Here is a 25,805-nt window from a genome sequence, read left to right as displayed (position 1 = left end):
AGCTCTCACCCCCCTGGCTACCCAAGAGATGGCTGGCAGCAAGGGTCAGCAGAGGGGGAAAGGTCTCACTCAGCCAGTGTGTTGCTGAACCATGTGAGCTGATTAAAAAAAAGAAAAGGCAGGGTGGGTGCAAATGATTAGTTGAGGTATCACTTTAATAGAAGGAAAGAGTAAGAGCTGAAGTGGGGCGAGGGTGGTGAGTGGTATGAGAAAGATCACGATGGCATCCGTTTCTTTAACCTTTCCAAATTTCCTCAGAAAAACAGGGCAACAAGATAGCAAAAGGAAAATCCCGCTGCCCACGTGGTCAACAAAGTTAGGTTACGTGGAACTCTAAGAACCTCAGGTGTGAGAGAGTGGGGTCGAACCACTACCACCAGTGGGACCTGCGTGGGATTCGGGTGGGGTTAGCTGCTGTGGAGGTGGCTGAGGGAAGAGGAAGGGAAGTTCTCCTGTCCCGAGAGCCCCAGACAGAAATCACCAAGAGGTATCTGCCCCTCAAAAAACAGGACCCCGCTCTGCACTGCATCTTCAGCAAGGGGAACGGTGAAACAGAGAGGGCACCACAGGTTCCAGTTTGTGGGAGAGGACAAAACGATGGGGAGCCACCACGGTCTGCAGAGGAGGCTGGACTGGGCTCGATCTCAGAAACACCTCCCACCCCAACTGCCTTCCAGAAGGGCAGAGACCCACCCAGAAAAAAGCTGCATAGGGTAGGCTTCAAATTGAACAGCATGGGAAACTGAGAGTAAGAAAAAGAAGATGGTTGAGAAAGTAGAGAAGCAGGTGTCTAGAAGTGGCAGCTCTCAGACTGTGGAGGTGGCTACACGGAGTATTTAAATGCTTCAAGGGAACCACTTGAGGAGGGAACTCCCAAGCATGTGACACAAGAGACCCACCCTTACCCACTCCCATCCCCTCTGGGAACCTGTCCTAAAAGTACAACAAAGGCCATCTATTTAAACAAGAGCAACAGAAAAGGATTAGACTGAACCTCATATTAACATATTGTAAGAAAAATATGAAAAGTAATTGAATGACAATAGCATACAAGCAGACAAGTGCACACCGCAAAAATATAACCTCAGAGCAGATGAAACTGATAATCTGACATTACAAATTAAGGTAATAGAAAGAACGATCTTTAGAAACTTTGAAAGAGCAGCATAAATTAGAAACAGAAAAGTTAAGAATTTGGGTAAGCAATAGGAGGATGAATAAAGAACTGACAGAACTTAGGAAAGAATGGGAAGAAAGAAATTTAAAAAATCATTTTAGAAATAAAAACTAAAACGTAACAACAAGCACACACCATGGAAAGTATTGTGATGAAAATAAAAAAACAGGAGAAAAAAATTATTTTAAATCAAAAAGAGAGAAAAAGAATGTGAGAGAAAATAATATGGAAAGAATATAGGTAAAGCAGTTCAAATATATGTGAAAATGGAGTTCCTGGAGAGATAAAGCAATAGAACAGATCTGAAAAACTCTAATTCACACAACATTTACTGGAATAAAAGAAGGCTTATTATGTATATGGTACACAGTAAAACAACTAGATTTTAAAGATAAAGGGTAAAATATCCTTGGGTTACCCAAGAAAAAGAACAACGCCCTTGTAAACAAGCTGACTATGAATCCCAATTCATCCAGAACAGTCCTGGTTTACATCTGTGGTCCTGGCACACGTATTAATAGAGTCCCTTTACTCTCCCCAAAGTCATCAGATTTTACAAGAAAAAAAGAAAATTAGACTGGCAATCGTTTTTGACAGCAACACTTCATACCAGAACATGAGTCAGCATTTTTAAGATTTTCATGGAAGGAAAGTATGAGTGAAGGATTTTATATCAGCAAATGACCTAAGAGTATTACCTAAAAAGGCTACAATGAGTTATGAACTTGTAAGAACTTAGGGTACACTGTGTCCACGAACACTTTCTGAGGATTCTACTAGAGAACGAACTTCAAAGAACAAAAACATGGCAGGAGAAACTGGCATAAGAAGGTAAAAAGTGTTTCTAGTGTGTTGAAATGAAAAGAAACTCTCACCCGAGGTTCAGAGAAACTGAAGTTTTAATTAGGAGAGAGGAATTGAAAGATAGTATCTAAATCTTATTTTCAGCTTCAGATTCCAAGGAAATTCCTTATGATATTTGCTCCTCTCCATATCCGATGGAAGCTTTTCACTATGTCTCTCAGTATTGTTAAAAGCACACATCCCTAAAGTACCCCAGCTGTTCACCCAAGATTGCCAGCAAGAAAACAGCTATGAAATGCAAATCATAAGATTAAGATCTGTGCCCACTTTCTTAATTCTAGCTTAGCAAAAATTCTTACCACCCTGCTCAGCTCCTTATGAGCCTTTGGACCAGGAGATTTCTACAAACCAGTTAATTTATCTCCTGTCCCAGTTCTTTAAGGACCAATTTACAAGTTGCATGAAAGAAACACATTTATGAATGCTGTCTTTTCTTGGAAAAGCAGTAAACAAAACACGGACCTCTAAGAGTTTTATAGTTTCTGGCCTTCCATTTAGGTCTTTAATCCATTTTGAGTTTATTTTTGTGAATGGTGTTAGGGAGTGTTCTAATTTCATTCTTTTACATGTAGCTGTCCAGTTTTCCCAGCACCACTTGTTGAAGAGGCTGTCTTTTCTCCATTGTATATTCTTGCCTCCTTTATCAAAGATAAGGTGACCATATGTGCGTGGGTTTATCTCTGGGCTTTCTATCCTGTTCCATTGATCTATCTTTCTGTTCTTGTGCCAGTACCATACTCTCTTGATTACTGTAGCTTAAACTATAATTCAGAAAGAGTCACGTAGCACAGTGTTCATGTTCAGCTCTATTTACAATAGCCAGGACATGGAAGTGTCCAGCGACAGATGAATGGATAAAGAAGATGTGGCACATATATACAATGGAATTACTCAGCCATAAAAAGAAACGAAACTGAGTTATTTGTAGTGAGGTGGATGGACCTAGAATCTGTCATACAGACCGAAGTAAGTCAGAAAGAGAAAAACAAATACCGTATGCTAACACATATATATGGAATCTAAAAAACAAAAAGGTTATGAAGAACCTAGGGGCAGGACAGGAATAAAGATGCAGACCTACTAGAGAATGGACTTGAGGACATGGGGAGGGGGAAGGGTAAGCTGGGACAAAATGAGAGAGTGGCATGGACATATATACACTACCAAACGTAAAATAGATAGATAGTGGGAAGCAGCCACACAGCACAGGGAGATCAGCTCAGTGCTTTGTGACCACCTAGAGGGGTGGCATAGGGAGGGTGGGAGGGAGGGAGACGCAAGAGGGAAGAGATATGGGGATATATGTATATGTACATGTACAGCTGATTCACTTTGTTATAAAGCAGAAACTAACACACCATTGTAAAGCAATTATACTCCAATAAAGATGTTAAAAAAATTAAAAAATTAAAAAAATAAAAACACAGACCATCTTTGGAGTAAAGAACACTTCTCTTTTAACCCATGAATAGAAAGTGGGATTCAACCAAAAATGTAGCTTCTCTAGTCCCAATACGAACAGTAAAACATATTGATTCGTACTAATTCGGCATACAAACCTAAACACAGAATGCTTTAAAATCTGATTAGACTAATTCTATACGAAGTGTTTTGTTGAAAAATGCTCAGTGGTTTTTTAAGACATTAGAACTCCAGAGATAAAGCACAGTTACAAAATTGAAGTCTGTCAATACCTGGAGAACAAACTAGTACATACTGTAAAATACCAATTAAAATTATGTTTGTCTAATAACAGAGGTTAAATGTGGAAGGTGTCAGGTTTGTATGGGCTTATGAAAGAGGCAGGTTTTGTAGGTGCCACAATGGGCAGATTCAGATAGGCAGAGGAAGAACCTTTGAAAGAGAGAGAAAGGCACAGCTTCCTGTGGCTGGTGGGCAGATGCACGTGTGCAGTGTGAGGCAGGGGCAGGGAGCATTCGTTGGGTGAGTAAAAGAATGAAGCTTGGAGAGGAACCAAGATGCTGGAGTAGAAGGACGTGCTCTCACTCCCTCTTGCAAGAACACCAGAACCACAACTAGCTGCTGGACAATCATCAACAGGAAGACACTGGAACTCACCAAAAAAGATACCCCACATCCAAAGACAAAGGAGAAGCTACAATGAGATGGTAGGAGGAGTGCTATCACAGTAAAATCAAATCCCATAACTGCTGCGTGGGTGACTCACAGATTGGAGAACACTTATACTGCAGAAGTACACCCACTGGAGTGAAGGCTCTGAGCCCCATGTCAGGCTTCCGAACCTGGGGGTCCGGCAACAGGAGGAGGAATTCCTAGAGAATCAGACCTTGAAGCCTAGTGGGAATTGACTGCAGGACTTTGACAGGACTAGGGGAAACAGAGACTCCACTCTTGGAGGGCACACACAAAGTAGTGTGCACATCAGGACGCAGGGTAAGGAGCAATGACCCCAGGGGAGACTGAACCAGACCAACCTGCTAGTGTTGGAGGGTCTCCTGCAGAGGCGGGGGGGGGGTGCTGTGGCTCACCGTGGGGACAAGGACACTGACAGCCGAAGTTCTGGGAAGTACTCCTTGGTGTGAGCCCTCCCAGAGTCTGTCATTAGCCCCACCAAAAGCCCAGGTAGGCTCCAGTGTTGGGTTGCCTCAGGCCAAACAACCAACAGGGAGGGAACCCAGCCGCACCCATCAACAGTCAAGCGGATTAAGTTTAACTGAGCTCTGCCCAACAGAGCAACAGTCAGCTCTACCCAGCACCAGTCCCTCGCATCAAGCCTCTTAGATAGCCTCATCCACCAGAGGGCAGAGAACAGAAGCAAGAAGAATTACAATCCTGCAGGCTGTGGAACAAAAACCACATTCACAGAAAGACAGACAAGATGAAAAGGCAGAGGGCTATGTACCAGATGAAGGAACAAGATAAAACCCAAGAAAAACAACTAAATGAAGTGGAGATAGGCAACCTTCCAGAAAAAGAATTCAGAATAATGATAGTGAAGATGATCCAGGACCTCGGAAAAAGAATGGAGGCAAAGGTAGAGAAGATGCAAGAAATGTTTAACAAAGACCTATAAGAATTAGAGAACAAACAGAGATGAACAATACAATAACTGAAATGAAAACTACACTAGAAGGAATCAATAGCAGAATAACTGAGGCAGAAGAACAGATGAGTGAACTGGAAGACAGAATGGTGGACTTCACTGCTGTGCAACAGAATGAAGAAAAAAGAATGAAAAGAAATGAAGACAGCCTAAGAGACCTCTGGGACAACATTAAATGCAACAACATTCACATTACAGGGGTCCCAAAAGGAGAAGAAGAGAAAAAGGACCAGAGAAAATATTTGAAGAGATTATAGTCGAAAACTTCCCTAACATGGGAAAGGAAATAGCCACCCAAGTCCAGGAAGCACAGTGAGTCCCATACAGGATAAACTGAAGGAGAAACACACTGAGACACATAGTAATCAAACTGGCAAAAATTAAAGACAAAGAAAAATTATTAAAAGCAGCAAGGGAAAAATGACAAATAACATGCAAGGGAACTCCCATAAGGTTAACAGCTGATTTCTAAGCAGAAACTCTACAAGCCACAAGGAAGTGGCATGATATACTTAAAGTGATGAAAGGGAAGAACCTACAACCAAGATTACTCTACCTGGCAAGGATCTCATTCAGATTCGATGGAGAAATCAAAACCTTTACAGACAAGCAAAAGTTAACAGAATTCAGCACCACCAAACCAGCTCTACAACAAATGCTAAAGGAACTTCTCTAAGTGGGAAACACAAGAGAAGAAAAGGACCTACAAAAACAAACCCAAAACAATTAAGAAAATGGTCATAGGAACATACATATTAATAATTACCTTAAATGTGAATGGATTAAATGCTCCAACCAAAAGACACAGGCTTGCTGAATGGATACAAGACCCATATATATGCTGTCTACAAGAGACCCACTTCAGATCTAGGGACACGTACAGACTGAAAGTGAGGGAATGGTGAAAGATATTCCATGCAAATGGAAATCAAAAGAAAGCTGGAGTAGCTATACTCATATCAGATAAAATAGACTTTAAAATAAAGAATGTTACAAGAGACAAGGAAGGACACTACATAATGATCAAGGGATCACTCCAAGAAGAAGATATAACAATTATAAAGATATATGCACCCAACATAGGAGCACCTCAATACATAAGGCAACTGCTAACAGCTCTAAAAGAGGAAATCGACAGTAAAACAATAATAGTGGGGGACTTTAACACCTCACTTACACCAATGGACAGATCATCCAAAATGAAAATAAATAAGGAAACAGAAGCTTTAAATGACACAGTAGACCAGATAGATTTAATTGATATTTATAGGACATTCCATCCAAAAACAGCAGATTACACTTTCTTCTCAAGTGCACACAGAACATTCTCCAGGATAGATCACATCTTGGGTCACAAATCAAGCCTCAGTAAATTTAAGAAAAGTGAACTCATATCAAGTATCTTTTCTGACCACAATGCTATGAGATTAGAAATGAATTACAAGGAAAAAAACGTAAAAAAGACAAACACTTGGAGGCTAGACAATATGTTACTAAATAACCAAGAGATCACTGAAGAAATCAAAGAGGAAATCAAAAAATACCTAGAGACAAATGACAATGAAAACACAATGATCCAAAACCTATGAGATGCAGGAAAAGCAGTTCTAAGAGGGAAGTTTATAGCTATACAAACCTACCTCAAGAAACAAAAAACTCAAGTAAACAATCTAACCTTACACCTAAAGGAACTAGAGAAAGAACAAACAAAACCCAAATTTAGCAGAAGGAAAGAAATCATAAAGATCAGAGCAGAAATAAATGAAATAGAAACAAAGAAAACAATAGCAAAGGTCAATAAAACTAAAAGCTGGTTCTTTGAGAAGATAAACAAAATTGATAAACCATTAGCCAGACTCAACAAGAAAAAGAGGGAGAGGACTCAAATCAATAAAATTAGAAATGAAAAAGAAGTTACAACAGACATGGCAGACATACAAAGCATCCTAAGAGACTACTACAAGCAACTCTATGCCAATAAAATGGACAACCAGGAAGAAATGGACAAATTCTTAGAAAGGTATAACCTTCCAAGACTGAACCACGAAGAAACAGAAAATATGAACAGACCAATCACAAGTAATGAAATTGAAACTGTGATTAAAAATTTTCCAAGAAAGAAAAGTCCAGGACCAGATGGCTTTACAGGTGAATTCTACCAAACATTTAGAGAAGAGCTAACAGCCATCCTTCTCAAACTCTTCCAAAAAACTGCAGACGAAGGAACACTCCCAAACTCATTCTCTGAGGCCACCATCACTCTGATACCAAAACCAAACAAAGATACTACCAAAGAAAAAAATTACAGACCAATATCACTGATGAACACAGATGCAAAAATCCTCAACAAAATACTGGCAAACAGAATTCAACAACACATTAAAAGGATCATACACCATGATCAAGTGGGATTTATCCCAGGAATGCAAGGATTCTTCAGTATACGCAAATCAATCAATGTGATACACCACATTAACAAAATGAAGAATAAAAACCATATAATCATCTCAATAGATGCAGAAAAAGCTTTTGACAAAATTCAACACCCATTTATGATAAAAACTCTCCAGAAAGTGGGCATAGAGGGAACCTACCTCAACATAATAAAGGCCATATATGACAAACCCACAGCAAACATCATTCTCAATGGTGAAAACCTGAAAGCATTTCTTGTAAGATCAGGAACAAGACAAGGATGTCCACTCTCACCACTATTATTCAACATAATTTTGGAAGTCCTAGCCATGGCAATCAGAGAAGGAAAAGAAATAAAAGGAATACAAATTGGAGAAGAAGAAGTAAAACTGTCTCTGTTTGCAGATGACATGATACTATACATAGAGAATCCTAAAAATGCCACAAGAAAACTACTAGAGCTAATCAATGAATTTGGTAAAGTTGTGGGATACAAAATTAATGCACAGAAATCTCTTGCATTCCTATACACTAATGATGAAAAATCTGAAAGAGAAATTATGGAAACACTCCTGTTTACCATTGCAACAAAAAGAATAAAATACCTAGGAATAAACCTACCTAGGGAAAAAAAAGACCTATATGCAGAAAACTATAAGACACTGATGATAAATTTAAAGATGATACAAACAGATGGACAGATATACCATGTTCTTGGATTGGAAGAAACAATATCGTGAAAATGACTATACTACCCAAAGCAATCTACAGATTCAGTGCAATCCCTATCAAATTACCAATGGCATTTTTTACGGAACTAGAACAAATCATCTTAAAATTTGTACGGAGACACAAAAGATTCCGAATAGTCAAAGGAGTCTTGAGGGGAAAAACGGAGCTGGAGGAATCAGTCTCCCTGACTTCAGACTATACTACAAAGCTACAGTAATCAAGACAATATGGTACTGGCACAAAAAAAGAAACATAGATCAATGGAACAAGATAGAAAGCCCAGCGATAAACCCACGTGCCTATGGTCAACTAATCTATGACAATGAGGCAAAGATATACAGTGGAGAAAAGACAGTCTCTTCAATACGTGGTGCTGGGAAAACTGGACAGCTACATGTAGAAGAATGAAATTAGGACACTCCCTAACACCATACACAAAAGTAAACTCAGGGCTTCCCTGGTGGCACAGTGGTTGAGAGTCCGCCTGCTGATGCAGGGGACACGGGTTCGTGCCCCGGTCCGGGAAGATCCCACATGCCGCAGAGCAGCTGGGCCCGTGAGCCATGGCCGCTGAGCCTGCGCGTCTGGAGCCTGTGCTCCGCAACGGGAGAGGCCACAACAGTGAGAGGCCCACGTACCGCAAAAAAACAAAACAAAAAAAACAAAACAAAACAAAAATAAACTCAAAATGGATTCGAGACCTAAATGTAAGACCAGACACTATGAAACTATTAGAGGAAAACATAGGAAGAACACTGTTTGACATAAATGACAGCAAGATCTTTTTTGATCCACCTCCTAGAGTAATGGAAATAAAAACAAAAATAAACAAATGGGACCTAATGAAATTTCAAAGCTGTTGCACAGCAAAGGAAACCATAAACAAGACGAAAAGACAACCCTCAGAATGGGAGAAAATATTCGCAAACGAATCAACAGACAAAGGATTAATCTTCAAAATATATAAACAGCTCATGCAGCTCAATATTAAAGAAACAAACAACCCAATCCAAAAATGGGCAGAAGACCTAAACAGACATTTCTCCAAAGAAGATATACAGACTGCCAACAAACACATGAAAGAATGCTCAACATCATTAATCATTAGAGAAATGCAAATCAAAACTACAATGAGATATCATCTTACACCAGTCAGAATGGCCATCATCAAAAAATCTAGAAACAATAAATGCTGGAGAGGGTGTGGAGAAAAGGGAACACTCTTGCACTGCTGGTGGGAATGTGAATTGGTTCAGCCACTATGGAGAACAGTATGGAGGTTCCTTAAAAAACTACAAATAGTTTTGTTTCCTGGTGCACGAGGAGAGGGGATTAAGAACGCTGCTTGAGAGAGCTCCAGGGACGGGCGCGAGCCGCGGCTAAGAGTGCGGAGCCCAGAGACGGACATGGGACGCTAAGGCCGCTGCTGCCGCAGCCAGGAGGCCTGTGTGCGAACGCAGGTCACTAGCCACACGACCTTCCGGGGAGCCTGTGCAGCCCGCCACTGCCAGGGTCCCGGGATCCGGGGACGGCTCCCCCGGGAGAGCGCTCGGCTCGCCTCAGGCTGCAGCGTCACGCCGGCCTCTGCCGCTGCAGGCCCGCCCCGCACTCCGTGACCCTCCCTACCCCCCGGCCTGGGTGAGCCAGAGCCTCTGAATCAGCGGCTCCTTTAACCCCGTCCTGTCTGAGCAAAGAACAGACGCCCTCCGGCGACCTACACGCACAGGCGGGGCCAAATCTAAAGCTGAGCCCCTGGGAACTGTGAGAACAAAGAAGAGAAAGGGAAATCTCTCCCAGCAGCCTCAGAAGCAGCGGATTAAAGCTCCACAATCAACTTGATATACCCTGCATCTGTGGAATACTTGAATAGACAACGAATCATCCCAAATTAAGGAGCCCTGTGGATGAAAGGCTCTTGGTGCTGCAGCCAGGAGTCAGTGCTGTGCCTCTGAGGTGGGAGAGCCAACTTCAGGACACTGGTCCACAAGAGGCCTCCCAGCTGCACATAATATCAAAAGCAAAAATCTCGGAGAGATCTCCATCTCAACGCCAGCACCCAGCTTCACTCAACGACCAGCAAGCTACAGTGCTGGACATCCTATGCCAAACAACTAGCAAGACAGGAACACAACCCCACCCATTAGCAGAGAGGCTGCCCAAAATCATAATAAGTCTACAGACACCCCAAAACACACCACCAGACGTGGACCTGCCCACCAGAAAGACAAGATCCAGCCTCATCCACCAGAACACAGGCACTAGTACCCTCCACCAGGAAGCCTACACAACCCACTGAACCAACCTTAGCCACTGGGGACAGACACAAAAAACAACAGGAACTACGAACCTTCAGCCTGCAAAAAAGGAGACCCCAAACACAGTAAGATAAGCAAAATGAAAAGACAGAAAAACACACAGCAGATGAAGGAGCAAGATAAAAACCCACCAGACCTAACAAATGAAGAGGAAATAGGCAGTCTACCTGAAAAAGAATTCAGAATAATGATAGTAAGGTTGATCCGAAATCTTGGAGATAGAATGGACAATAGAATGGACAAATTGCAAGAATCAGTTAACAAGGACCTAGAAGAACTAAAGATGAAACAAGCAACGATGAACAACACAATAAATGAAATTAAAGGTACTCTGGATGGGATCAATAGCAGAATAACTGAGGCAGAAGAACGGATAAGTGACCTGGAAGATAAAAGAGTGGAAATAACTACTGCAGAGCAGAATAAAGAAAAAAGAATGAAAAGAACTGAGGACAGTCTCAGAGACCTCTGGGACAACATTAAACGCACCAACATTCGAATTATAGGGGTTCCAGAAGAAGAAGAGAAAAAGAAAGGGACTGAGAAAATATTTGAAGAGATTATAGTTGAAAACTTCCCTAATATGGGAAAGGAAATAGTTAATCAAGTCCAGGAAGCACAGAGAGTCCCATACAGGAAAAATCCAAGGAGAAATACGCCAAGACACATATTAATCAGACTGTCAAAAATTAAATACAAAGAAAACATATTAAAAGCAGCAAGGGAAAAACAACAAATAACACACAAGGGAATCCCCATAAGGTTAACAGCTGATCTTTCAGCAGAAACTCTGCAAGCCAGAAGGGAGTGGCAGGACATATTGAAAGTGATGAAGGAGAAAAACCTGCAACCAAGATTACTCTACCCAGCAAGGATCTCATTCAGATTTGATGGAGAAATTAAAACCTTTACAGACAAGCAAAAGCTGAGAGAGTTCAGCACCACCAAACCAGCTCTACAACAACTGCTAAAGGAACTTCTCTAGGCAAGAAACACAAAAGAAGGAAAGGACCTAAAATAACGAACCCAAAACAATTAAGAAAATGGGAATAGGAACACACATATCGATAATTACCTTAAATGTATATGGACTAAATGCTCCCACCAAAAGACACAGATTGGCTGAATGGATACAAAAACAAGACCCATATATTTGCTGTCTACAAGAGACCCACTTCAGACCTAGAGACACATACAGACTGAAAGTGAGGGGATGGAAAAACTTATTCCATGCAAATGGAAACCAAAAGAAAGCTGGAGTAGCAATTCTCATATCAGACAAAATAGACTTTAAAACAAAGACTATTAGAAGAGACAAAGAAGGACACTACATAATGATCAAGGGATTGATCCAAGAGGAAGATATAACAATTGTAAATATTTATGCACCCAACATAGGTGCACCTCAATACATAAGGCAAATACTGACAACCATAAAAGGGGAAATCGACAGTAACACATTCATAGTAGGGGAGTTTAACACCCCACTTTCACCAATGGACAGATCATCCAAAATGAAAATAAATAAGGAAACACAAGCTTTAAATGATACATTAAACGAGATGGAGTTAATTGATATTTATAGGACATTCCATCCAAAAACAACAGAATACACATTTTTCTCAAGTGCTCATGGAACATTCTCCAGGATAGATCATATCTTGGGCCACAAATCAAGCCTTGGTAAATTTAAGAAAATTGAAATTGTATCAAGTATCTTTTCTGACCACAACGCCATGAGACTAGATATCAATTACAGGAAAAGATCTGTAAAAAATACAAACACATGGAGGCTAAACAATACACTACTTAATAATGAAGTGATCACTGAAGAAATCAAAGAGGAAATCAAAAAATACCTAGAAACAAATGACAATGGAGACACAACGACCCAAAACCTGTGGGATGCAGCAAAAGCAGTTCTAAGGGGGAAGTTTATAGCAATACAAGCCCACCTTAAGAAGCAGGAAACATCTCGAATAAACAACCTAACCTTGCACCTCAAGCAATTGGAGAAAGAAGAACAAAAAAACCCCAAAGCTAGCAGAAGGAAAGAAATCATAAAAATCAGATCAGAAATAAATGAAAAAGAAATGAAGGAAACAATAGCAAAGATCAATAAAACTAAAAGCTGGTTCTTTGAGAAGATAAACAAAATAGATAAACCACTAGCCAGACTCATCAAGAAAAAAAGGGAGAAGACTCAAATCAATAGAATTAGAAATGAAAAAGGAGAGGTAACAACTGACACTGCAGAAATAAAAGAGATCATGAGAGATTACTACAAACAACTCTATGCCAATAAAATGGACAATCTGGAAGAAATGGACAAATTCTTAGAAATGCACAACCTGCCAAGACTGAATCAGGAAGAAATAGAAAATATGAACAGACCAATCACAAGCACTGAAATTGAAACTGTGATTAAAAATCTTCCAACAAAGAAAAGCCCAGGACCAGATGGCTTCACAGGCGAATTCTATCAAACATTTAGAGAAGAGCTAACACCTATCCTTCTGAAACTCTTCCAAAATATAGCAGAGGGAGGAACACTCCCAAACTCCTTCTACGGGGCCACCATCACCTTGATACCAAAACCAGACAAGGATGTCACAAAGAAAGAAAACTACAGGCCAATATCACTGATGAACATAGATGCAAAAATCCTCAACAAAATACTAGCAAACAGAATCCAACAGCACATTAAAAGGATCATACACCATGATCAAGTGGGGTTTATTCCAGGAATGCAAGGATTCTTCAATATACACAAATCTATCAATGTGATAAACCATATTAACAAACTGAAGAAGAAAAACCATATGATCATCTCAATAGATGCAGAGAAAGCTTTTGACAAAATTCAACACCCATTTATGATAAAAACCCTGCAGAAAGTAGGCATAGAGGGAACTTTCCTCAACATAATAAAGGCCATATATGACAAGCCCACAGCAAACATCATCCTCAATGGTGAAAAACTGAAAGCATTTCCACTAAGATCAGGAACAAGACAAGGTTGCCCACTCTCACCACTCTTATTCAACATAGTTTTGGAAGTTTTAGCCACAGCAATCAGAGAAGAAAAGGAAATAAAAGGAATCCAAATCGGAAAAGAAGAAGTAAAGCTGTCACTGTTTGCAGATGACATGATCCTATACATAGAGAACCCTAAAGATGCTACCAGAAAACTACTAGAGCTAATCAATGAATTTGGTAAAGTGGCAGGATACAAAATTAATGCACAGAAATCTCTGGCATTCCTATATACTAATGATGAAAAATCTGAAAGTGAAATCAAGAAAACACTCCCATTTACCATTGCAACAAAAAGAATAAAATATCTAGGAATAAACCTACCTAAGGAGACAAAAGATCTGTATGCAGAAAATTATAAGACACTGATGAAAGAAATTAAAGATGATACAAATAGATGGAGAGATATACCATGTTCTTGGATTGGAAGAATCAACATTGTGAAAATGACTCTACTACCCAAAGCAATCTATAGATTCAATGCAATCCCTATCAAACTACCACTGGCATTTTTCACAGAACTAGAACAAAAAATTTCACAATTTGTATGGAAACACAAAAGACCCCGAATAGCCAAAGCAATCTTGAGAACGAAAGAAGGAACTGGAGGAATCAGGCTCCCAGACTTCAGACTATACTACAAAGCTACAGTTATCAAGACGGTATGGTACTGGCACAAAAACAGAAAGATAGATCAATGGAACAGGATAGAAAGCCCAGACATAAACCCACGCACATATGGTCACCTTATCTTTGACAAAGGAGGCAGAAATGTACAGTGGAGAAAGGACAGCCTATTCAATAAGTGGTGCTGGGAAAACTGGACAGCTACATGTAAAAGTATGAGATTAGATCACTCCCTAACACCATACACAAAAATAAGCTCAAAATGGATTAAAGACCTAAATGTAAGGCCAGAAACTATCAAACTCTTAGAGGAAAACATAGGCAGAACACTCTATGACATAAATCACAGCAAGGTCCTTTTTGACCCACCTCCTAGAGAAATGGAAATAAAAACAAAAGTAAACAAATGGGACCTAATGAAACTTAAAAGCTTTTGCACAGCAAAGGAAACCATAAAGAAGACCAAAAGACAACCCTCAGAATGGGAGAAAATATTTGCAAATGAAGCAACGGACAAAGGATTAATCTCCAAAATTTATAAGCAGCTCATGCAGCTTAATAACAAAAAAACAAACAACCCAATCCAAAAATGGGCAGAAGACCTAAATAGACATTTCTCCAAAGAAGATATACAGAGTGCCAACAAACACATGAAAGAATGCTCAACATCACTAATCATTAGAGAAATGCAAATCAAAACTACAATGAGATATCATCTCACACCAGTCAGAATGGCCATCATCAAAAAATCTAGAAACAATAAATGCTGGAGAGGGTGTGGAGAAAAGGGAACCCTCTTACACTGTTGGTGGGAATGTAAATTGATACAGCCACTATGGAGAACAGTATGGAGGTTCCTTAAAAAGCTACAAATAGAACTACCATATGACCCAGCAATCCCACTACTGGGCATATACCCTGAGAAAACCATAATTCAAAAAGAGTCATGTACCAAAATGTTCATTGCAGCTCTATTTACAATAGCCCAGAGATGGAAACAACCTAAGTGTCCATCATCGGATGAATGGATAAAGAAGATGTGGCACATATATACAATGGAATATTACTCAGCCATAAAAAGAGACGAAATTGAGCTATTTGTAATGAGGTGGATAGACCTAGAGTCTGTCATACAGAGTGAAGTAAGTCAGAAAGAGAGAGACAAATACCGTATGCTAACACATATATATGGAATTTAAAAAAAAAATGTCATGAAAAACCTAGGGGTGAAACAGGAATAAAGACACAGACTTACTAGAGAATGGACTTGAGGCTATGGGGAGGGGGAAGGGTAAACGGTGACGAAGCGATAAAGAGGCATGGACATATATACACTACCAAAAGTAAGGTAGTTAGCTAGTGGGAAGCAGCCGCATAGCACAGGGAGATCAGCTCGGTGCTTTGTGACCGCCTGGAGGGGTGGGATAGGGAGGGTGGGAGGGAGGGAGACGCAAGCGGGAAGAGATATGGGATGTATATATATAACTGATTCATTTTGTTGTGAAGCTGAAACTAACATACCATTGTAAAGCAATTATACTCCAATAAAGATGTTAAAAAAAAAAAAAAAAAACTACAAATAGAACTACCATATGACCCAGAAATCCAACTACTGGGCATATACCCTAAGAACACCAAAATTCAAAAAGAGTCATGTACCAAAATGTTCATTGCAGCTCTATTTACAATAGCCCGGAGATGGAAACAACCTAAGTGCCCATCATCGGATGAATGGATAAAGAAGATGTGGCACATATATACAATGGAATATTACTCAGCCATAAAAAGAAACGAAATTGAGCTATTTGTAATGAGGTGGATAGACCTAGAGTCTGTCATACAGAGTGAAGTAAGTCAGAAAGAGAAAGACAAATACCGTATGCTAACACATATATATGGAATTTAAGAAAAAAAAATGTCATGAAGAACGTAGGGGTAAGGCAGGAATAAAGACGCAGACCTCCTAGAGAATGGACTTGAGGTTATGGGGAGGGGGAAGGGTGAGCTGTGACAGGGCGAGAGAGAGTCATGGGCATATACACACTAACAAATGTAGTAAGGTAGATAGCTAGTGGGAAGCAGCCGCATGGCACAGGGATATTGGCTCGGTGCTTTGTGACAGCCTGGAGGGGTGGGATAGGGAGGGTGGGAGGGAGGGAGACGCAAGAGGGAAGACATATGGGAACATATGTTTATGTATGACTGATTCACTTTGTTATAAAGCAGAAACTAACACACCATTGTAAAGCAATTATACCCCAATAAAGATGTTAAAAAAAAAAAACCACAATGAGGTACCATAACACACTATTAAAATGTCTAAAACTGAAAACGCTGATCATATGAAGTGTGATGAAGATGTGGAATAAGTGGAACTCTCCTACATGCTGGTAGAATGTCAAATGGAACAACCACTTTGGAAAATAGTTCAGCAGCTTCTTAAATAAACATACATTTACTATATAATCCTGTCATTCCACTCATAAGTATTTGCCCAAGAGAAAAGAAAGTATACGCCCACACAAGAACTAAGACACAAATGTTCACAGCACTTTTATTTCTAAGGGCCCCAAACGGGACACAGTCTAAATATCCATCACCAGGTGAATGGTAAACAAATTGTGGTGTATTCCTACAATGGATATACTCAGCAATAAGAAGGAGCAAAATATTGATGCATGGAGCAACATGAATGAGTTTGAAAATAATTATGCCAGGGCTTCCCTGGTGGCGCAGTGGTTGAGAATCTGCTTGCCAATGCAGGGGACACAGGTTCGAGCCCTGGTCTGGGAGGATCCCCCATGCCGCGGAGCAACTAGGCCCGTGAGCTACAACTACTGAGCCTGCGCCTCTGGAGCCTGTGCTCCACAACAAGAGAGGCCGCGATAGTGAGAGGCCCGCACACCACAATGAAGAGTGGCCCCCGCTCGCCGCAACTAGAGAAAGCCCTCGCACAGAAACAAAGACCCAACACAGCCATAAATAAATAAATTAATCAAAAAATAATAATAATAATTATGCCAATTATGCCGAGTGAAAGGAGCCAGACAAAAAGAAAGAATATCTACTGTATTGTTCCATGTATATACAATTCTAGAAAATGAAAACATCTATAATGGCAGAAGGCAGATCAGTGATTGCCTAGGGATGGGGTATGGTGACAGGGAGGTGGAGCGAGGGATGCTAAAGGGGTGATAAGTTCACTTATCTTGGTGGTGGTTGTGGTTTCATGGGTATGTACATGTGTCACAAAGCTTATAATTGTATACTTTAAATACCTGAGGCTAACTGCATGTCAATGCTACCTCAATAAAGTTTAAAAGTGTGAAAAAAAAATACACATGCACCCCAATGTTCATTGCAGCACTATTTACAATAGCCAGGTCATGGAAGCAGCCTAAATGCCCATCAACAGACAAATGGATAAAGAAGATGTGGTACCCTATATACAATGGAATATTACTCAGCCATAAAAAGGAACGAAATTGAGTCATTTGTTGAGACGTGGATGGATCTAGAGACTGTCATACACAGTGAAGTAAGTCAGAAAGAGAAAAGCAAATATAGTATATTAACGCATGTATGTGGAACCTAGAAAAATGGTACAGATGAACCCGGTTTGCAGGGCAGAAGTTGAGACACAGATGTAGAGAACGAACATATGGACACCAAGGGGGGAAAACCACGGTGGGGTGGGGATGGTGGTGTGCTGAATTGGGCGGTTGGGACTGACATGTATACACTGATGTGTTTAAAATTGATGACTAATAAGAACCTGCAGTACAAAAAAACAAACAAAAAAAACAACTAATACTAAACTTTCTTTGGGTTATTTGTATGGAAATATATTAATATAAATGATTCAAACATTACATGAAATTTCTAAAAATCTTATATTTTCTGGTATAATGTTAGAAGTCATAATTCTAGTTATTACTTTAAAATGTATATCTCAGAAATAACTAAATTTCCTTGTCAATTGCATTATTATGAACTTTCATATCTTTAACCGTGGTAATATTTAAGTCTTTTGTCATTTACAGAGAGTTCTGGGTGTACTCTGATGCTTTCGCAAAATGTTCCTATAAAAGGGTTTCATCTTCAAGGAATTCATGGAAAACACTCTGACAAGTACAGGTTTCTGGTAACTGACTATAGTGCTGAACTGAATGAATAAGCATTTTCAGAACTCTAATGGAAAACTGATGAATTCATAAAAGTGCTAACAAAAGATCAAGATGAAAAAAAATTAATTACATGGGACTGAGTGAACTGATGAGGATGATTACAATTTTTGTGACTTTCTGTTTGAATAATAAAAAAAAAATCCCACAAGGACTCAGGGGCAAAAAATATACAAATCAATTTTCACTGCAAAGTAAAGGAGCTGTTACAGTGGAGGATTACTGGACTGAATGTCAACATTATGACAGTACGAGTGTGTTTCGTGTTTGGTAGTTGCAATCATTGTTGCTTTTGTTGTGGTCATCCATTAAAAAAAAAGAATGAAGCTTTCCTGTGGTCTAACCATGGGGCGTGGCTACAGCCTGACTTACAGGGATGGTCAGGTCCTGCCTCGGTGACAGAAGCCCACCCCCATGTGTTTCCTTCCTTGCCCTTCCTCCAGTCTGTAATTGCATATTTGGATACTGTAACTCATTCCTGTATTCCCTGGTGTGTCTGATAAACTCCTAGAGGCAAGGGGGAGGGTATCTATCTTGTGCCACAGTATCTCTAGGACCTGGCACATAGTAGGTCAATAAATACCTGCGGAATGAACCAAATGAATGGAGCTCTCTTGGAAAAGGTCCCAGGAAGACCAGGCTGTAAAGCACAGCAGGCCAAGGACCCAGGTCCAGGCTGACAGCCCTGAGAGGTGGGGGCCACCCAGCACCTTACTTGTTATACAGCACAATGTCTGGCTTCCAGATCTTCTGTGCAGGGACACGCATGAACTCCGCTCCATTGTAGTCGGAGGGGTTCCACTTCAGCTTGTAGTCATTCCAGATCTGGGGGGAGAAGGCAAGGAGGGAGAGGGGGGCAGTGGAAGGACAAGCATGGTTTTACTTCTTTTGACACCACTCATCTTGGTGACCTCCCCACCTCGGCTGCACGTCAGAGCCGCCTCTGCAATGCAGACCACACTGGCCCATTCCTCATGTGGGTGCTAGTGGGGAGACAGCACTGGGCTGAGTGTGCAGGCCGCCCCCATGAGTGGGGCAAGCCCAGCCCCCATCAATCAATCAGGACCACTAGGGCTTTCTCCAGTCACTTCCAGTGCCAGGTCCAGGTCCCTGCCTTAAGCTCCTGCTGTTTACATTCCTGAAACGGCTTGGACATGCCATCAGGCCCCAGTAACGGTGCTCATGACACACAGAACTCTCTTCCACCTCCGGGTTGAGAAGGGTTGGCCTCTGAAGGGTCTGGGGAAGGAGCCATGATCCCACCAGGGCCCAGGAAGTGTTTGGGTGTAGAGGCTGGGGGATGTGAGGCCTGAGCACCTGAGGGGAGAGAGGTGAAGCTGTGGCTGGAGGGAACGTGTACCATAGGGCGGTGAGTGGGCACCGTGCCCACCTGGCTTGCCAGCCTCCTAGGAAGGAAGGCTGCATGAGCTGAGTGTCCAGTTGGCTTGAGCTGGTGCGAGGATCACCCTTAGGCTAGTGAGTTATCTGTCCACGTCTGCACAAAGCCTCCCTGGGGAGAACATGTGGAAGCCCATTTCTTTGGTCCCAATCTGAACAGGAAAATCCAGAACCCCAGCTCCCACCCCCCCATCAACAACAAGGATGAGTTTTTAGCAAGAGGAAGGGGAAGAGGTGCCTCAGGCGCCACCCTAGAGTCGGGGCCAGGGCTCCAGGCCCGGGTCAGCCCCATTTTGTCTGAGCATGGAGGTCTCTCTTTCCAGGACGCAGTCTATCGTCTGTGACTTGAGGGGCTGGGCCCTGCAGTCTTTCCACAGGGGTGTAGAGCAGTGCATATGACCCCAAGCCCAGGTAGAGACAGACCAGCCAGTCAGTGGACCTCAACCTGGGTCCACAGGAGTGAAGTAGGCGTTTTGGCCCTTGGTTCACAGACAGCAAATAAAGCAGTCACCACCAGAGGGCAGCAGTGCCCAGGGTCTGGTCACTTACTTGCTTGAGCCACAGGTTGGTCTCCATGATCTGGTTTACTTCATCCTAGAAAGAGAGATTAAAGTAGATGGTGAATTACAAAAACAAGGCTGGTTCTGGGAAAGGCTATTCCAGAAGCTCCATACCCCACGGCCACGGCTTGTGGCTCTGGCACTCACCACCTTCACCAGCTGAGACATGGACACTTCAAACTGGATGATGACTGGGTCAGACACATTGGCCACTGGCCGGATGATCTCATTGTAATCTTCGAACAGCCGCTCAAACAGACGATGCTCGGCGTCGGAGGCTCTGGCCACTGAGGGAAGTAGCCCTGTCAGATCCTGGGGAAGTCACTTTTCCCCTCACCAGGGACACCATCCACCTACAGCTTCCTCTCCATCTGCTGAGGGTACTCTCTGGAACTCCAGACTTTCAGACTAGTCCTACTCCTTGAAGTTAAAGACTAGGAAACTGAGGCCCAAGAGAGAAGGGATTCCATCAGGTCACACACATTCGGTGAGAAGCACAATGATTACAAGCCTGGGCTCTGAATTTGGATAGATCTGGTGCAAATCCTGACAGAATCCTTGTCAGCTGTGTGAGCTTAGACAAGTGGCTTAACCTCTCTAAACCTCATTTCCTTCATCTGTGAAAGATTATAAATGCATCCACCTCTTAGGGTTGTTATGAGTGAAGTGCTTAGCTCCATGCAGGCATATGGTAAGAGCTCATGAACCGTCCTCACCATCTTTGTTACTGCACGGCAGCAGCGTGATCCAAATGCAATCTGCCTGCGTACAGCCACAATGGAGAGGCGACCAGTCCACTCCCAGGGCAGGAGTACCCCAGGCCCGAGGGAGACTACAACCTAGGACTGGGGCTTTCCTTCTTCCCACTCAGGACCCTGTAGGGGTTTGGCCACCAAACATCTTAGAAGTGGGTGCCTACATGGCTCCCATGCTCTCAGAGTGCGACCCACGGTTCCTGCTGATGTTGTCTTCACATGCTGATCAAAGACCCTTCCCTCTCTGAAACCCCTGGGGACCCTCTGTTTATAAGCCACACTCCAGGCATCTTGAGTCAGTTGTCTGCTGCTTCTCACAGATCTGGGAAAAATCTGGGGAGGGGATGAGGGGAATCCTTTAAGTCCAACCCAACTTCTCCAGGGATTTTGACTGTCCCCTAACCCCCCGCCAAATAAAGAAGGGGCCACATTCAGGAGCTCCGTGGGGAGTGTTCAGCGCTCTGAGTAGTGGGGGCCTCAGCACCGGAGGGGCAGGAACAGCGCTCTGAGTGCATGGTCACAACGTGGTCTCCCAACACACTTACCCTCCCAGCTGCAGGGACCGCCTGCAGCCCTGCCACATCCCTCGTCCCCTGGTATCTACCACCCCTCCCAGGACACTCAAAAGCCTTTCTATCAGGGCCGGCTTCTCCCTAACAGGCTTCTCTTAGAGACCGGGCAGAAGGCGAAGGCGGGGAGGTGCCAGGAGTGCGGAGAGGCGAGGACAAGGAGGAGAGGCTGGCGCCCCTTAACGACTCCCCTCTGCCCCAGGTGGCCTTGATCAAACCTTGAGCCCTCTCTGGCCTCAGCTTCCCCAGCTATTCGTAAAACGAGGAGGTGGGCGGGATGCAGACAGTGGAACCCCGGCCTGGGCGCGTCAGTTCAGCACCCAGTGCGCCAAGCAGGACAATGGGCAGGGCCGAGACTCGAATCTGTAACGCTGGGCTGTGGAAGGAAGAGCCCCAGTGCGGGCCCTCCTCGCGCCTCCAGGGAGCGCACAAATCACTCTCAAGGAGGGGCCCGCCGAGGGGAAAACACGCACCCCCCACCAAACTCGCCGCCGGGCCGGAGCCAGTCCACGCGAGTTTCGGGTCCCCAGCCACGGCGCCCTTCTCCCCACCTCCTCGCGCTGCGCTCCGGGCCGCATCCCCTTCGGACCCCGCTCGGGCTGGGCGCCCGTCCCTCCAGTCCCCCTCGCCCCGCGCGCGTACCTGGCAGCAGCAGCAGAAATAGCAGCAGCGGCGGCGGCGCCCAGAGAGGCAAGAGCTTCGCGACGCGGACTCCGCGCGGCTGGGCGCCCATGGCTGGTCTGCCCTCTGGCCAGAGGTTCCGCGCTGACCGGGCGGGCGGCGTGGGGCGGAAGGCAGACCGAGCAGAGCCGGACGGTCGGGAGCCGGCGGGACAGTGGCGGAGACAGACTCGCCTGGCCGGGCTCCAGGCGCTGCCCGCCCAGTCGGAGCGGGACCAGGGCGCGGCGTGCGGAGCCCCGGCTGCTCCAGCCCCACCCCCAACCGCGGGCGCAGCCCCGCCCGCCGCCGTGGGGTTTCCGAGCCTCTGCGGGGGAGAGAGGTGCGCTAGCGTCCGACAACAGGGATGCGCTGGTCCTCTAGTGCGCTGTGTTGGGCGGTCTCATCCCTCCCTCTGTGGTCGGTGTAGCCCACGGACGGCTCCGCGCCGGGCCAATCCAAGCAGGTACTGGCAAACCACGGGGAAGAATAGGGGTCGAATCTCTGTTCCTGGCTTCCTGGGTGGGTGCGAGTCTCTCCTTTCCCCGGGCTTGGGGACCACCGGGCTAGACGGACGGTCGCCGGCCTGCCTGAAAGGTTCTAACACATCCTTAAGACGAGGACTCAAGATTTTGACACTATTAAGTAATTGTTAAATATTTTAGGAGTGATAATGGTATTTGTGTTTTTAAGAGTCCTTAGGGTTACCGTGAAGAGGAGGGTTGGAGTCAGTTGAAACAATATCGGCCATTGAGTTGGTAATTGATGAGGCTAGATGAGAAACACCTGGAGGTTTGTTATTCTAGTCTACTGTCGAATATGTTGCAATATCTTGATAAAAAGTAAAACAAAAGAAAGAAATAACCAAATTAAAAATAAGTCTTGGAGATGGAGCCATCAGAGAAAGCACTGCCCTTGCTGGCCCCTGCAGAACCTCCTCTGCCCACCGGCCCATCTGCGCCCTGGGTGCACCAGGGTGGTTCTGTGACGAGGCAGACCGCCCTGGGGCCCCTTGGTCTCTCGGACCACCCACCAGGAGTGGGGTGGGGTACCTGCAGGCTTCCTTGGAATTCCTCTATCACAGGACAGGTCAGTCCCCTTTATTATTTCCAGAATGGGTCACCTACCCACATTAAAACCAAACAAAAGGAGACATTTTGCAGGATTCAGAAAATGTTTGTAAGAATTGGGACTTACTGTCAGGCCCCCATTTAGAGAATTTTCATTCTCCTGACAAGAATCCCTTTATCTGGAAAATATTGCAAATCACATATCCAACGAAGGACTTGTATCCAGACATATAAAGAACCCTCAAAACTCAAAAGGAAGAATAGATGGGTATGAGTGGGGTGATGTCAGTGTTGGGGTGATGTCAGTGTTCTAAAACTGGGTTATAGTGATAAACTTATTAAGCTCATTGAACTGTACACTTAAAATGTGTGAATTTTATGATATGTAAATTATACCTAGTTATTTTTAAGATCTCAGAAGTAAGAAAACTAAAACCCAATTTTAAAAATGAGCAAAAGAGTTAAACAGACACTTGACCAAAAAAGGCAAAAAGCTCACGAAAAGATGTCCAACATTTGCTGCTAATGTTGCAGCAAAAATAGAAATGAGACTTCTGTTTTCAGATAAACAAGGAAAATAGGGAAACAATGAACAGGCTGGGGAAACAACATAAACAGGCCTGAAAGAGTTAATCAATGGTGGTTATTCTTTAGCTGTTACTTCTAACAAACACTTGTAGCTAGATGTCCTTCACAAAGCTGATTACTCTCTGACCCCGTATGAATTACCCTTTGCACCTGGCATTTCTTCTCCCGCTACACTCCCTTGTAGCACTCTTCATTTGGGACAGAAGGTCACTGCGCTGATAACTTCAGGGACACCAGACCAGGTTGTTGAGCCACCTGATGACAGCTTTGACCATGAATTTGTAGAACAAAAGAAATGCAAGACCTTCATTACTTTGAGCTTTATCACTTACCCCAGACCATGAGCCCAAGGCTATATAACCTTTCCCTATTCCCCAGGGAAGGGGGCACAGCTCTTGAGGCCCTAGCTCGCTGTGTTACCCCCTTTGCCAGGCAAAGATTAAAGCCATTTTTCTCGTTTCTCCAAAACTCTGTCTCCATATTTCTTCTGGGGATCGGTGCACAGAGAGCCAAGATTTTGGTATCACTAGCCATTAGGGAAAGCAAATTAAAACCAGGGTGATATACCACTTAACAGCCACTGGGTTGGCTAAAATAAAAAAGTACTGTCAATACCAAGTGCAGATGAGGAAACAGAGCAACTGGATCTCTCATACTTTGCTGGTGGGAATGCAAAACAGTATGGCTGCTCCAGAAAACAGGTTGACAGTTTCATATAAACATACTCTCCCCATATAACCCAGCAATCACATTACTGAGTATTTATCTAGAAAAATGAAGTTTTGTTCACACAAAATACTATAAGTGAAATGTTTATAGTAACGGTATTGATAATTGCCCCAAACTGGTAACAACCTAAATGTGCTTCCACAGACATATGATGGGTGCAAAAGAACAAACTATTGTTACACTCTTCAACTTGGATGAATCTCAAAGGCATTATGCTGAGTGAACGAAGCCACTCTCCAGTGGTTCCATACTAACGTTGGTGCGTGCAGGATCTTTAATTGTGGCCCATGGGATCTAGTTCCCTGACCAGGGATTGAACCTGGGCCCCCTGCATTGGGAACATGGAGTCCTAACAGCTGGACCACCAGGGAAGTCCCCATTAGAGGTTATTCTTTTTTTTATATATATAAATTTATTTATTTTGGGCTGTGTTGGGTCTTCATTGCTGCACGCAGGCTTTCTCTAGTTGCGGTGAGTGGGGTGTACTCTTCATTGTGGTGTGCGGGCTTCCCGTTGCAGTGGCTTCTCTTGTTGCGGAGCACGGGCTCTAGGCGGGTAGGCTTCAGTAATTGTGGCAAGCGGGCTCAGTAGTTGTAGCTCACAGACATAGTTGCTCTGCGGCATATGGGATCTTCCCAGACCGGGCTTGAACCCGTGTCCCCTGCATTGGCAGGCAGATTCTTAACCACTGCACCACCAGGGAAGTCCCTAGAGGTTCTTCTTTTTTTTTTTTCGCGGTACGCGGGCCTCTCACTGTTGTGGCCTCTCCCATTGCGGAGCACAGGCTTCAGACGTGCAGGCTCAGCGGCCATGGCTCACGGGCCCAGCCACTCCGCGGCATGTGGGATCTTCCCAGACCGGGGCATGAACCCGTGTCCCCTGCATCGGTAGGCAGACTCTCAACCACTGCGCCACCAGGGAAGCCCTAGAGGTTATTCTTGAAGAGACTAAACTATAGTGATGGAGAAAAGCTCAGTGGTTGCCGGGGGTTAGGGGTGGAGGGACACGTGACCATAAAGGAGTAGCAGGTGGGAGCTGTTTTGG

The 25,805-nt window shown here is 43.5% G+C and overlaps 1 protein-coding gene across 1 annotated transcript in view; it reads right to left on the bottom strand.

The window, feature by feature from the left end:
• The window catches only part of CHRNA3 (cholinergic receptor nicotinic alpha 3 subunit), a 32,612-nt gene extending 10,162 nt beyond the window's left edge, over nucleotides 1-22,450 (bottom strand). The window contains exons 1-4 of the mRNA XM_060154976.1: nucleotides 22,360-22,450; nucleotides 20,541-20,680; nucleotides 20,383-20,427; nucleotides 19,151-19,260 (exon numbers count right to left, since the gene is read on the bottom strand). Coding sequence (XP_060010959.1) covers nucleotides 19,151-19,260; nucleotides 20,383-20,427; nucleotides 20,541-20,680; nucleotides 22,360-22,450 — 386 coding nt within the window. The remainder of the gene's footprint in view (nucleotides 1-19,150; nucleotides 19,261-20,382; nucleotides 20,428-20,540; nucleotides 20,681-22,359) is intronic.
• Nucleotides 22,451-25,805: the final 3,355 nt, after the last annotated feature.

The sequence above is a fragment of the Lagenorhynchus albirostris genome, chromosome 1 (genome assembly GCF_949774975.1).
Source record: "Lagenorhynchus albirostris chromosome 1, mLagAlb1.1, whole genome shotgun sequence".
Classification (NCBI taxonomy): domain Eukaryota; kingdom Metazoa; phylum Chordata; class Mammalia; order Artiodactyla; family Delphinidae; genus Lagenorhynchus; species Lagenorhynchus albirostris.
Note: the sequence above shows the minus strand (reverse complement) of the source record. Positions and strands in the feature narration are given on the sequence as shown.